At 34.5% G+C, this 13,016-nt stretch overlaps 3 protein-coding genes across 4 annotated transcripts in view; 1 reads left to right on the top strand and 2 right to left on the bottom strand.

Annotated features, from left to right (window-relative positions):
* LOC137049234 (gastrula zinc finger protein XlCGF57.1-like) overlaps positions 1–13,016 on the bottom strand; it is a 295,468-nt gene that overhangs the window by 61,619 nt on the left and 220,833 nt on the right. The gene's annotated exons all lie outside the window — the stretch shown is intronic.
* LOC137049254 (uncharacterized) lies at positions 28–6,700 on the bottom strand. Its single transcript, XM_067427748.1, has 12 exons — positions 6,477–6,700; positions 6,320–6,366; positions 5,942–6,026; positions 5,057–5,197; positions 4,816–4,964; positions 4,534–4,670; positions 4,325–4,418; positions 4,088–4,187; positions 3,003–3,256; positions 2,697–2,880; positions 2,389–2,516; positions 28–2,296 (listed from the first exon to the last, which is right to left on the bottom strand). The coding sequence occupies exons 3-12, from the start codon at positions 6,021–6,023 to the stop codon at positions 1,982–1,984; spliced, it is 1,584 nt and encodes a 527-aa protein (XP_067283849.1). The 5' UTR covers positions 6,024–6,026; positions 6,320–6,366; positions 6,477–6,700; the 3' UTR covers positions 28–1,981.
* LOC137049911 (uncharacterized) lies at positions 6,755–11,033 on the top strand. The gene is made up of 8 exons (XM_067428658.1): positions 6,755–6,776; positions 8,553–8,708; positions 8,902–8,937; positions 9,017–9,061; positions 9,139–9,192; positions 9,270–9,478; positions 9,996–10,868; positions 10,950–11,033. The coding sequence occupies exons 1-7, from the start codon at positions 6,755–6,757 to the stop codon at positions 10,179–10,181; spliced, it is 708 nt and encodes a 235-aa protein (XP_067284759.1). The 3' UTR covers positions 10,182–10,868; positions 10,950–11,033.

Below are 13,016 nucleotides of genomic sequence, written 5' to 3'. Positions count from 1 at the left end.
TTTTGAAGCTTTTTAATTGTGTTTTAAAAAATTTGTGTTTAGCTTCATAACGCATACACCACATGTGCAGAATTGGTCCAATTTTTCTTATACACTGTGGGTAATGTATCATGATGTGATGCTTCGGCAAAAGATTTCTTTGGGGAAATAAATTTTTGAATAGCTGGTGATGTTCAATTATTAAATGTTTAAGATAAATGGTCATGCCTTCTGTTACGAATGGTGAAAATACAATGTTAACAATGTGCAAAAGTAAAATCAAAAGATACCAGTGTTTATCATCTCTTTGCGCTAAATCACCAAATAATAGGGGCATGTTGCGCAACAAGCACCAAGATTGGATGGCATTTAAACCCAAATCATTGCTCCCATCAAACAATTTGACCATTGGAGGACGATTTCTCTGCTGATTGTAACCATAGTCAAAAGCATGCACTCTACCAGCAACATCCTCAGTGGACAGAAAATTATGCTGAATGTACTGCAGAATAAGTTTTACCTCTAGCTGAGCAACTCCTTCTAGAATGTCGTGCATTATATCTACAGCAAAATTGTTGGCTGTGTTGAAATAGTTGAGTGAATTTAACAAACATGTCCGTTTGACACCATAAATATGAGGTAGTGTAGAATCAGTTTGTAAAGTTTCACAGTGCAGAGCATGCATCTCAGCTGTTCTTAGTACAACCTCAGGATCATCTTCACAGAACACAGACTGAAAGAGATGTTTCTCAAGAAGACAGAAACGACAGCAATACCGAGCCGCAAATGACTCAAGAAACCCAAACAAACTGTGCAAGCCGAGATTATCCCCAGTTACTTGAACAACAGTACCCCTAATACAATTTCCAGATACTGGATTTGTAATCCCCTCAATCTCAAATGATTTCAAATCTTTAACTAGAGGCTCAAGTATGGAGTTAAAACCATAGCGCTTAATATCTAGTGCATGAAAGAGGGCACATAAATGAATATTTACTAATGAAGAGTTAAAAACTGGGGGGAAATTCCTTAATGTAAAATAGATTGCACCCAATTTGTGTATACCTTTTTTGGATCCCAAAGGATTAGCGGTCTCAAAATCATCATAAAATAGCTGAATTTGTAAGGCATCCTTTTCTCTATTAAATAAGGGATTACTTTTAAAATACGCTGCATCACTTAAGTCTACATAAATTCCTTCCTTTGGAACATGCCTGGGTTTAAACAAATCAGTAAGTAGTGGATTTTGTAAAATTGACTTTAGTGTTTCTAAAATGGGAATATAAGCAAATTTGTCAGTTACAACAACTTGATCGAACATTCCTGTGGTTTTATTTCTCCTGCAGTCAAATCTTGTGCCAAGCACAATTTCTCTCGGTTCAACTATTCCCCATTTTTCTGTAAAGAGTCTCTTTCGTTTGGTTTCAGAATTTAACGTAGTAAATGGATTTTCCAAATTTTCAAATGCATTTTCTATCTTTCTTTTAGTAGCTGTGTCCTGTGAAGGCAGACAGAGCAAAGCTGCATCCTGGGCCTGACTATGAATCTCAGAAACCATTTCCTCCATAGATGAAACAAAACCATTTATAGCAGATTGACTTAATCCAGCAACTTTTAGTTGAGCAACAGCAGACGCACACATATCGAAAGTACTCTTATTTGACTTAACCAATAAAGATGTTGTGGCCAACTCTGCGCCACTGCCAATCTGATCAAGTATTTCAGCTCTACTCTGTCCATCTGCCTTGGCTGTCTCGCAGCTGTCAATGGTGTCAAAATTCTGCGCACTGTCACTTTGCTCAGCGTGTTTAAGATGCATGTGTTTCCTAATACCTGAAAAAGTACCAAACACAGAACCACAACCTGCTTCTATGCATTTAAGGCGAAGATTCTTTCCAGGAACAAAACCATGAACTAATCTGAAGTGCCTAAGAAGCATTTTTGAACCATTTAACTCAGCCTGACAAACAAAACACTTCATGAGGGCAGAAAAACTTGAGACCTAGCTAAGAAGCCTTGCTCTGACCTCAGCTACACGAGGACTCTCTTTAACTTTGCCAACATCTATGTTGAACACAGTGGTCTGAATGAAAGTGTACATGTTGTGGAGCATAGTGTTGTAAGAGGTGCCGAAAACAAAGTGTGCCTTAAACAGTTCGTCAAAAGCACCGAGAGAAGAGGTTGACTTGCATGGAATGGCATGCTGATCAAGAATGATGAAAAACTGTCGAACTGAATTCTTTTGAGGTCCCACGGCCAGGAGATAGGGCTGAGCACTAGTGATGTCTCGAAGATGCTCCTCAATGTTTGTTCCACTCTGAGAAAACCAAGCATATTGTAGAGAACCATCAGAGATGTAAAATAATAGAGAGAAAGAAAAAAAAAAAGGAAAAAAAAAAACAAACAAACCTTCTTGAAGACAACAAGATGTTTCTCTGCTTGAGAAGCAGACACCTTTCCTGGTCTTTTCCGGCCTTGGGCAGAAGGTGGGATCAGATGCAGCAGTAGCAGTATAGAGGAGAGGTCAGTGTCCCAAACTGTTTAGACCGTAAAAGATGTTAGCAAAACTTAAATCATGAAAACAGAAACTGAAGAATAAATATATATATATATTTTTTTTAATGGATGGAGACCATTAAATGTTTTATGTTCCTTACAATATTAGACACATATTACTAAAATTATCTAAGTATTAAAATTAATTTTAAACATCTTACCAAAATCAACGCTCGCTTCTGAGTCATCAGGGGATTCAGCTGCTAGCAGGAGTTCTTCTATATCCCGAGTGGTTGGAAGTTTTTTGCATTGCTGAATCACTTTTTTCTTGAATGCAGTTGTCCACTTCTCCAGAAGCTTGCCTGACACTCCTTCTCCAAACATCAGAACAAAGTCTTGCTCAATCTAAGGGGAATCATCATTAGACATTAACCCAAGCACTGAACAAATTGATTTGTTAGACCACAGCAATGCATTTAAAAAAAAAAAAAAAAAAATCCTTAAGAATATGATCATAAACACTTTACCAAGCCTTTAATGTCTTTGAAACGAGGAAAGACAGTCAATATATCACTTGACTGCATAGGATCAAGAACGATGTTGCGCCGATAGTCAAATGTCAATTTCATCTTCTTCTTGACTGCATCCTCATCAGCAGAATGGTTCATGAATGCAATTGCTTCCTTGCATTCATCCTCACTCAAGACAGTCTCCGGAGTAAACTCTGACTCCCGTCTTACAGCAGGTCCACCAGACATCCCTTCAGCAAACGATCCTGGTCCTGATTAAGAAAAAAGTAGAAGAAAAAAAAAATTACAAGCATCAACATTGCTATATGCAATTAATACTTATAACAAAATGTAAAAAAACAAAAACAAAAAAACAAACAAAAAGAGGTAAAAGATTTCTCATCTTTGTACAACTAAAAAAGTACAACTAATCCTGTCACATTTAAAGGATTAGTTCACAAAATGAAAATTTCCTGATATTTTACACACCCCATCTCATCCAAGATGTTCATGTCTTTCTTTCTTAAAGGGTTAGTTCACCCAAAAATGAAATTTGTCATTAACTCCTCACCCTAATGTCATTCCACACCCGTAAGACATTTTATATTTAGTCCGACAGTCATTAATGACATACATTTAATTTTTGGGTGAACTAACCCTTTAAGTAGAAAAGAAATTAAGTTTGAGAAAACGTTCCACTATTTTTCTCCCCATCATAGACTTGCATGCCAACCAAAATGTTGAAGGTCCAAATCAATGCAGTTTCGAAGCACTTCAGAGGGTCATGGGGCTGATACTTCTTGCGTGACCTCTGAAGCCCTTCTGAGCCCTTTGAAACTGCATTGATTTGGACCTTGAAAATTTTGGTTGCTGTGAAAGTCTATAATGGGAAGAAAAATCCTGGAATATCATCCTCAAAAAATTCAATTTTTAGAAAGAAAGACATGAACATCTTGGATGGGGGTGAGGAAAATAACGGGAAACGTTAATTTTTAAGTGAACTAATCCTTTAAGACAACCCAGTAGCAACAAAACTGCTGTGAAAGATCATAATCTATGATTTGTTTTTAAAAGGAAGGCGATTTCTGAATTTCATTCCATACCTTCAAATGATGCTCGGCGCTCCTTAGCCAAGCTTCGCTGTATAGTTTTGATTCTCCATGCCAAATACCCAGTGCCACTCTCACCATCATAGTAATGCTCCTTAGAAAACAAAAAGAGAAATCATGCCAGGTCTTAAAATTCAAGAGCAAAATACACCACCTGTATTATAGGTGTGTGATTATAAGCATGTAACACATCAACACAGACTATAAATTCAAAAACAGTGTGATACTTACATAGCCATTTTTGGAGAAGGGGTCACTGAGGTAAGGGAACAAAGATACAATTCCTCTGGCATATTTTTCTTTAACCTGCCTTGGTGGTGATTTACTGTATTATATATTTAAAAAAAAAAATTAAACTCAGCAGCCCCAGGTTAAAAAAGAAAAACAACAAAAATGATAGCACTCATATACACCATTTAATTATATGCAGATTACCGTACCCGTTCTTTTCTGTCATGTCAGCTGCCAGGATGTTCACCATTTTCCTCCTCATTTCATCCCCCAAACTCTTAGTTCGGTTGTATTCATTTATTATACTCTCCCCACCTGGTTTCTGGACAAGAATGGATTCCACCAACTAAATAAAAAATAAATTAAAAAAAATATGGCGTGTCAAGTACAAAACCTTACCTCAAACAAGGTGTAATTTAAAACATATAAATGTTTTAAATTACACATTTAAATCCCCCTCCCAAACATAAAATTAACAATTTGATGGCCACCTTTTTAGCTTCATCATCAAGCCTCATTCGTTTGCTTGAAGAGCTTTCTTCAATAATGAGTGTATCCTGCGAGTCAGTCGAGTCAATGGATGAAGACAGGGACTGATTTAACACCACAGGAGAGGCTTGTGGAGAGGCAGATTCCAAGTCTAGTTGCATATAGGGTGAGAAAAGTCTTCAAGATGATACTAATAAATAAGCACTGAGAAAAATTCTAGCAAGTAATATAATAAATACAAACCTGGACCATGTTTTATGGTGAGAACTCCAACTGAGGGATCTTTAACAACATCCTCAAAAACATCATCATCCACCTCAGTCCCTGATTCATCAACAACCTTCACGTTCTCGGGTACATTCGGGACACCAAACTTTAAAAAAGCTGGAAAAAGGGCATGCAAATTAATGAGTAAGGTTATTATATAAAACCAGGTTGATGCTGGTAACTAACATAAGAGATAATGCAACAAGTTACAAGTGTAATAGATTTTTTTTTTCCTACAAATTGATTAAAATACTTTAACCAAGATAAGGAACATATAGAGCTGCACAAGTCTGGATAAATTGAGAATCATGATTTTAGTTTCAGAGATCACGATTCTGAATAGACAAATAAACATTATGTATTATTGGATAAATCAGCCTTTTTGAACGAATATTTTGCACAAATGATTCAATAACAACCCTTTTTACAGTATATTGGCGCTCCCTAGTGGCGCAAAGGTGTAATCGATACGATCGTTATTTGAAGCGCCAAGATATTTTCAAAAAGGTGATTTCCTCTATTTAGATCACTACCGTATAGTGTTTTTACCCAGACTATAAACTTTTACCCCAATACATCTGTGATTATTTTAATATCCGCAACACAGAAACACATTTTGTGTGGCTGAAAAGAATGTGAAGATACTTCATATCTATAATGTTACACGGGAACTCTTCTCTCTGTAGGTCAGCAGCAGCACAAACGCATATTTGAATGTTCTGGTCCTAACGTAATTTTATCAAACGTTTAATAGACATGCGAATCGTCGTCGTCGTTTAGAAATGAGATCGCGTGGTGTTTGAATACAGAATGTGATATTTAAACGATTAACTTGTGCAGGGCTATATAAATAATTCTTACCAGCAAACAAAAAATCCTTCAGGCTCAGCTCGGTGATTTTAACAAATTTTTGGACATCCCCAAGTTTCACCTTAACCAGCATGTTCTGTAATAGGTGACAGAGTTTTACACATATGGCACGTTAAATGTTTTGTGCCTAAAACAATAACTTAACGTTAACTGTTAACTTACATGTTTAAGCAATGCAATTTCAACCGTCCATTAACGTTGTTACATTACATTTGGCAGCTAATGCTTCATTGTCACGTTTAAAAATAGCAATATACGAATGAGCGTGATATAACAAAGATAACTGCAACAGGAATACAAATTTAAATAAGATTATTGACATTATTCAAGGTTTATCTTTTGTGACAAAAAGCCTCCATATGAACTCACCGCGAAGTTGGTTAACGTTAGGCCTCAGTTCCATTCGTAGTTTGAACCTATCAAATTACACAAAGTTCATCAATCTACAGCCTGCGCTAACACTAGCACATTTATTAATATAAAATATCAAAGTGATGCTTTAATATGGAACTTAAAATGAGCTTACCTTTCTCTCTGCGAGGTAAAAGAAAATGGCGATCGTTGACAACGTCGAGAAACTTCTGTTCAGTTCGATTGAAGGGCGGGGCTTAAGAGAGTAAAGTTAACGATGCAGAATTAACTCTGATAATTTTCACCAACACTAGGGCGTATCTTTCACTATTTGTTGTTAATTCAACTCCTTAAGAGTAAATGTAGAGTAACACTGCTTGATTAACACTGCCAGTTTTACTGTGTTGGCACCTGCACACAGTGCCAAAACAACCAGTACCTGGCTTAAGGACCATGGTATCCCTGTTCCTAATTGGTCAGAAAACTGGCCTGACCTTAGCCTCATAGAAAATCTATGGAGTATTGTGAAGAGGAAGATGCAATATGCCAAACCCAACAATGCAGAAGAACTGAAGACCACTATCAGAGCAACCTGGGCTCTCATAACACCTGAGCAGTGCCACAGACTGATCGACTCCATCCTACAGCGCATTGCTGCAGTTATTCAGGCAAAAGGAGCCACAACTAAGTATTGAGTGCTGTAAATGCTCATACTGTTCATGTTCATACTTTTAGTTGGCCAAAATTTCTAAAAATCCTTTCTTTGTATTGGTCTTAAGTAATATTCAAATTTTCTTATTCACATTTTCTGAGATACTGAATTTGAGATTTTCCTTAGTTGTCAGTTATAATCATCAAAATAAAAGAAATAAACATTTGAAATATATCTGTCTGTGTAATGAATGAATAATATACAAATTTCACTTTTTTTGAATGAAATTTGTGAAATAAATCAACTTTTTGATGATATTCTAATTATATGACCAGCACCTGTATAGACAAAGAGCAGTGTTAATTCAGGACCAGAGATTGTGCGGTGCATATTGACAGGCTCTACATTTGTGATAGAAAAGCATTTGGGTTTTTTTCTCAACAGATGGAGACAAAGAAATTTGCTGTGGTCGAGTTTGCAGTTGATAATTCTGTAGAAATTATCCCAACCACTTGGTTGGAGGAAACGACCGAAGTATGCTTTTATTCACAAAATTTTAAAATAATGTTACATTTACACGTACAAAATGAAAATCTAGTGTGAAATCGTAATTTTATTTATTTATGTATTTATTTATTTATTTGAAATAGGGAATATTCTGTTTCTGGACCTACACAAACTCAAGGCTTGTCAGGAATTGCATTGTTTTTTACCAACTAAAAAACAATGCAATTCCTGACAAGCAAAAGTGTCGAGGCGCTTCTTGCTTCAAAAGAAGAGGCGCTTCTTGCTGAAATTTTTTTGGTTAAGAACAGGTATAGTGATATTATTTCAAGATTTAAATATAAATGCTTGAATCTTGAAGGTGATGTTGTTAAAACCTTTTCTGATTACTCCCAACATTTGTAAATGGCATAATTTATTTTAATATATATATATATATATATATATATATATATATATATATATATATATATATATATATATATATATATATATATATTATATAATAATTTATTTTTTATATATATATATATATATTATATAATAATTTATTTTATATATATATATATATATATATATATATATATATATATATATATATATATATATATATATATATATATATATATATATATATATATATATATATTATATATATTATTTGTAGTTGTCCTGAGAATATATTGGTTGACCTTGAGATTTCAGATTGGCTAAACAAATACTGTATATTTTGCTCGGGATGACTTTGTTGTTGTTGTTGTTGTTTTTTGATAAAATTAGAAGAGTACATTTTCGCAGCCATGGTCACTACCACAGTTGTTTTTCTTTTGTATATACAACTTCGCTTTTTGCAACTATACTTTATCTTTCATGATTGAATTATATTAGTAAAGGCATTTGTGAACTTGACCTTTTATTTAAACATACAAAAATGCATTAATTGCAGATGATTGCAGAGTTGCAAAGAAGGTGGCAAAGGTGTCGAAACCTATTCCACCCAAATGTAAGTTGTTACATAATTTTAACATAATTTACACAGACAATAATATTTCAAAGAAACCTAGACATCTTTTCGCATCTCTGTTGCATTGTCAGATCAGCAACTGCCCAAAACATATCCTCAACATAAACAACTGCCCAAAACATATCCTCAACATAAACAACTGCCCAAAACATATCCTCAACATAAACAACTGCCCAAAACATATCCTCAACATAAACAACTGCCCAAAACATATCCTCAAGACAAGGGTTAGTAGAATGAAATCTACATACATATATATGTGTGTGTGTGTGTGTGTGTGTGTGTGTGTGTGTGTGTGTGTGTGTGTGTGTGTGTGTGTGTGTGTGTGTGTGTGTGTGTGTGTGTGTGTGTGTGTGTGTGTGTGTGTGTGTGTCAATGTGTGGACTTTGCAATGGAATATTTGATCTCTCTTCTCAACAGACATTCAAGAAAAGTCAAGATCTCCTGACTTATTTGGTAAGAAGTTTAAAATGTTTATAAACATTTTAATGTCCATGTATACCTGTAGTTCAATTAAAAATACATTTATTTACAGCAGAGGCATCATTGCCATGCTCACTGGAAACACCACTCCATCAAGGTGTGTAACAATTTAATTAATATTCATAAATATGTATGTAATGTTAATTTTGAAAAGGTTTTTTAAGCCACATGCAGTGTCAGATCTTCTCTTAAGAGAACCACAGGCCTCATCCGAGGAAGCAACAAAGAGTAAGCTTACATCTGTCTGTCACAAACATGCAAACACATTTCAGGAACTGAATCCATAATGTTTATTTTATTCTTAGACTACCGCACAAAAGTCTTGCAGAAGTTACAAGAGCTCTGCGAGAACCAGCAAGACATCCTCACACTGCAGAGAAGACTTTTAGCTGCTATGACTGTGCCAGGGGTCGAGACAGAGGAGGACATTCTCGAAAATGGACCTTGTCAAACGGTTGAAGAGCTAAACCAGTTTGACACGTCATTAGAAAAAAAAGAAACTAGGACAAAGATGGTAATAAATACAATAAATAAAATGCTCACTCAATGCATAATTGTCAGCTGTAGTATTGTTACAGTGAGTTTAAAGGGATTGTAAGTTTAAGGATTAATTGTTATTTACTCACTTTGAGGTTTCTTTAAACCAGTTTTTGTTTATATATATATATATATATATATATATATATATATATATATATATATATATATATATATATATATATATATATATATATATATATATATATATATATTAAGATATTTTGAAGTGTGCTGGTAACCAAACAGTTGCTGCTCCCCACTGCACTATAGAAAAAATATATACTATGGAAGTCAATGGGGATAAGAAACATTTGGTTACCAGCACACTTCAAAATATCTTCATGTAAAAAAATATTAAAAAATCAATTTAAAAAAACACTTTTTTGGAATGCGTTTAAATAACATTGTTCATTAGTAGGTAAACTATCCCTTTAGGTTAATTTCTGTCATAAAAACTGTCATGTTTTTTTTTGTTGCATTTTTTTTTGTAGGTTAACTACCTACGCTCCATTGGGGGTAACAATCCAGGGGCTGCAGTACGAAAAATGCTACGTAAAGTAGCAACAAATGAAGTTTTGAGTGCCTACAGCTTGAGGGGGAAGAAAGCAAAGCTACCTTTCCAGGACCTCAGGATTTGCTCTCTTGTAATAGGAAAGTTTAATTCCATAATCCTTTAAAAATATCGATTATCAATTAAAGTATTACAGGGCTTGACAATAACACTTGTCTGGGAAAAGTGGATTTTTGAAGGGACAAGTGAAAGAGATTTTTTGAATGAATCTTTTTAATGAACGACTCAATGGCTGACTCATTAAGATGGCCACCTGCTGCCACCTACTGGAGGTTTAGTTTCATGTTTAAACATACTTTCCAACATTTCTTATGTCTTTCTTATATATTTTAATTTCAATGTATTGATCAAATTAAACAATATAAGATTTGAAAAAAAAATCCTTTATAAAAGTTAAAAATATCACAAATGTGAAATTATTTAATAAAACAAAAATATCATAAATATGAAAATTTAAATATGTCAACGCTGACTGAACACTGGTGAGAATATTGCTTCATAATAAATTATATTTACAACACACACACATACACACACACACAAAATTAAAAAAATATTGAAAGCATTTTTTTTTTACTCGGACAAGTGAATGACCGATTTGCTTTTCTGAAGGACACGAACATGCTTAATGTCAAGCCCTGTATTACAATGCAAAGAAGTTTTGTTGTATTATCAGATTATTTCATCTATTTCTAGGAGCAACACAGAGGAATTTCAAGTCGCTTAAATCAATAGAAGTGGAGGACCTTATCTCGCTGGCACTGAAATTCGCCCCACACAGGAATTTAAAATGGTAAACGCACTAAATTTGTTAGGGTTTGGGGGTTTTTACATTTCTTAGTTATAATATGACTATTCTTTGTTATATTTACAGATGACTGTGGTGAAGATGTGCAGAAATGCATCATTTAAATCAACGGAGTAAAAGTGTGTGAAAATGATAAAAGAAATTTAAAAGCAGCTATTTTTATTTGAATGTATAGTTTAATAATATAATATAATTTGTAATATATATTTCTTTGAATCTATTAAATATTTTTAATGTGTTTTAATTTTTTATGTAATATACAACTAATAGATATTGTTAAAAGAAAATGTGTTTGTTTGTTGTTAATGTTCTTGTTAATGTTTTGTTTAATAATAATGTTCTTGGGCCTTTGTTCATGATTTTAATGTTCTATCAACAATTAAACAATGAATCAACAAAAACATGGACTGTAGGCTGATTATTTATATAGATTTACTGTTTTATTTTACAAAAAAAAACTACAATAATGAATTAACGTTAGCATAATGTTAGAATAACGTCAGAAAAATGTTAATATAACGTTCTGGGAACGTTAGAATAACGTTCTGGGAATGTTAGAAAAAAGTTAGAATAACGTTAAAATAACTTTAGCATAACGTTAGAATAACGTCAGAAAAATGTTAATATAACGTTCTGGGAACGTTAGAATAACGTTCTGGGAATGTTAGAAAAAAGTTAGAATAACGTTAAAATAACGTTAGCATAACGTTAGAATAACGTCAGAAAAATGTTAATATAACGTTCTGGGAACGTTAGAATAACGTTCTGGGAACGTTAAAATAACGTTAGAATAACGTTCTGGGAACGTTAGAATAACATTCCGGGAACTAAAAAGTAACGTTCTGGAAACGTTAAGAAAACTTTCCAAGAAAACCAAAAACAAACCATAAAAAATAACGTTCTGGGAACCAAAAACTAACGTTCTGAGAACGTTCTGGGAACCAAAAACTAACGTTCTGAGAACGTTCTGGGAACCAAAAACTAACGTTCTGGGAACCAAAAATTGTTAGCTGGGTATGCGTTGGGTTCCGCTAGTCCCGCGCCGCACTCTATATGCGTTGGGTTCCGCGAGTCCCACGCCGCACTCTATATGCGTTGGGTTCCGCGAGAGCCTGCAATTTCTCAAGCACATTTTTGCGCATGTGAAGAGGATGTTTTTTTTCCCATCAGTATTGGGACGCGAGTTAAGTAGCCAAAGCCTATAATAAATAATGGTTTAGCATCTAAATTTATCACCAATATGGAAACATTTGGACTCAGGCTGCGTGAGTCTAACGCTGGTTACTTTCAGTTCCTCAGTAAATTATTTTGTTTTGACTTTATATAGTTATAGCCTTCTGTTCTGAATACCGTTAAATTTGAAGGATTTGTTGTGGAGTGAGGGGAACTGAAATAACCTATGTTTGTAATACAATATTTCGCTTTATTTAGCCTACAATCAAATGCGACTTATACAGTCTTGTTCAAAATAATAGCAGTACAATGTGACTAACCAGAATAATCAAGGTTTTTCGTATATTTTTTTATTGCTACGTGGCAAACAAGTTACAAGTAGGTTCAGTAGATTGTCAGAAAACAAATGAGACCCAGCATTCATGATATGCACGCTCTTAAGGCTGTGCAATTGGGTAATTAGTTGAATTAGTTGAAAGGGGTGTGTTCAAAAAAATAGCAGTGTGGCATTCAATCACTGAGGTCATCAATTTTGTGAAGAAACAGGTGTGAATCAGGTGGCCCCTATTTAAGGATGAAGCCAACACTTGTTGAACATGCATTTGAAAGCTGAGGAAAATGGGTCGTTCAAGACATTGTTCAGAAGAACAGCGTACTTTGATTAAAAAGTTGATTAGAGAGGGGAAACCCTATAAAGAGGTTCAAAAAATGATAGGCTGTTCAGCTAAAATGATCTCCAATGCCTTAAAATGGAGAGCAAAACCAGAGAGACGTGGAAGAAAACGGAAGACAACCATCAAAATGGATAGAAGAATAACCCGAATGGCAAAGGCTCAGCCAATGATCACCTCCAGGATGATCAAAGACAGTCTGGAGTTACCTGTAAGTACTGTGACAGTTAGAAGACGTCTGTGTGAAGCTAATCTATTTTCAAGAATCCCCCGCAAAGTCCCTCTGTTA

Source organism: Pseudorasbora parva, chromosome 20 (genome assembly GCF_024679245.1).
Source record: "Pseudorasbora parva isolate DD20220531a chromosome 20, ASM2467924v1, whole genome shotgun sequence".
Lineage (NCBI taxonomy): Eukaryota > Metazoa > Chordata > Actinopteri > Cypriniformes > Gobionidae > Pseudorasbora > Pseudorasbora parva.
This window is presented reverse-complemented; position numbering and strand designations above follow the sequence as displayed.

Coding starts and splice junctions, on each gene's coding strand:
- LOC137049254 (XM_067427748.1), bottom strand. CDS start 6,023: ATGCTGGTTAAGGTGAAACTTGGGGATGTCCAAAAATTTGTTAAAATC. Junction 4,671..4,815: donor TTGATGATGAAGCTAAAAAG/GTGGCCATCAAA, acceptor TTTTTTATTTAG/TTGGTGGAATCCATTCTTGT. Junction 2,517..2,696: donor AGAAGCGAGCGTTGATTTTG/GTAAGATGTTTA, acceptor CGGTCTAAACAG/TTTGGGACACTGACCTCTCC.
- LOC137049911 (XM_067428658.1), top strand. CDS start 6,755: ATGGTATCCCTGTTCCTAATTG. Junction 6,777..8,552: donor GGTATCCCTGTTCCTAATTG/GTCAGAAAACTG, acceptor TTGCATTGTCAG/ATCAGCAACTGCCCAAAACA. Junction 8,938..9,016: donor AAGATCTCCTGACTTATTTG/GTAAGAAGTTTA, acceptor ATTTATTTACAG/CAGAGGCATCATTGCCATGC.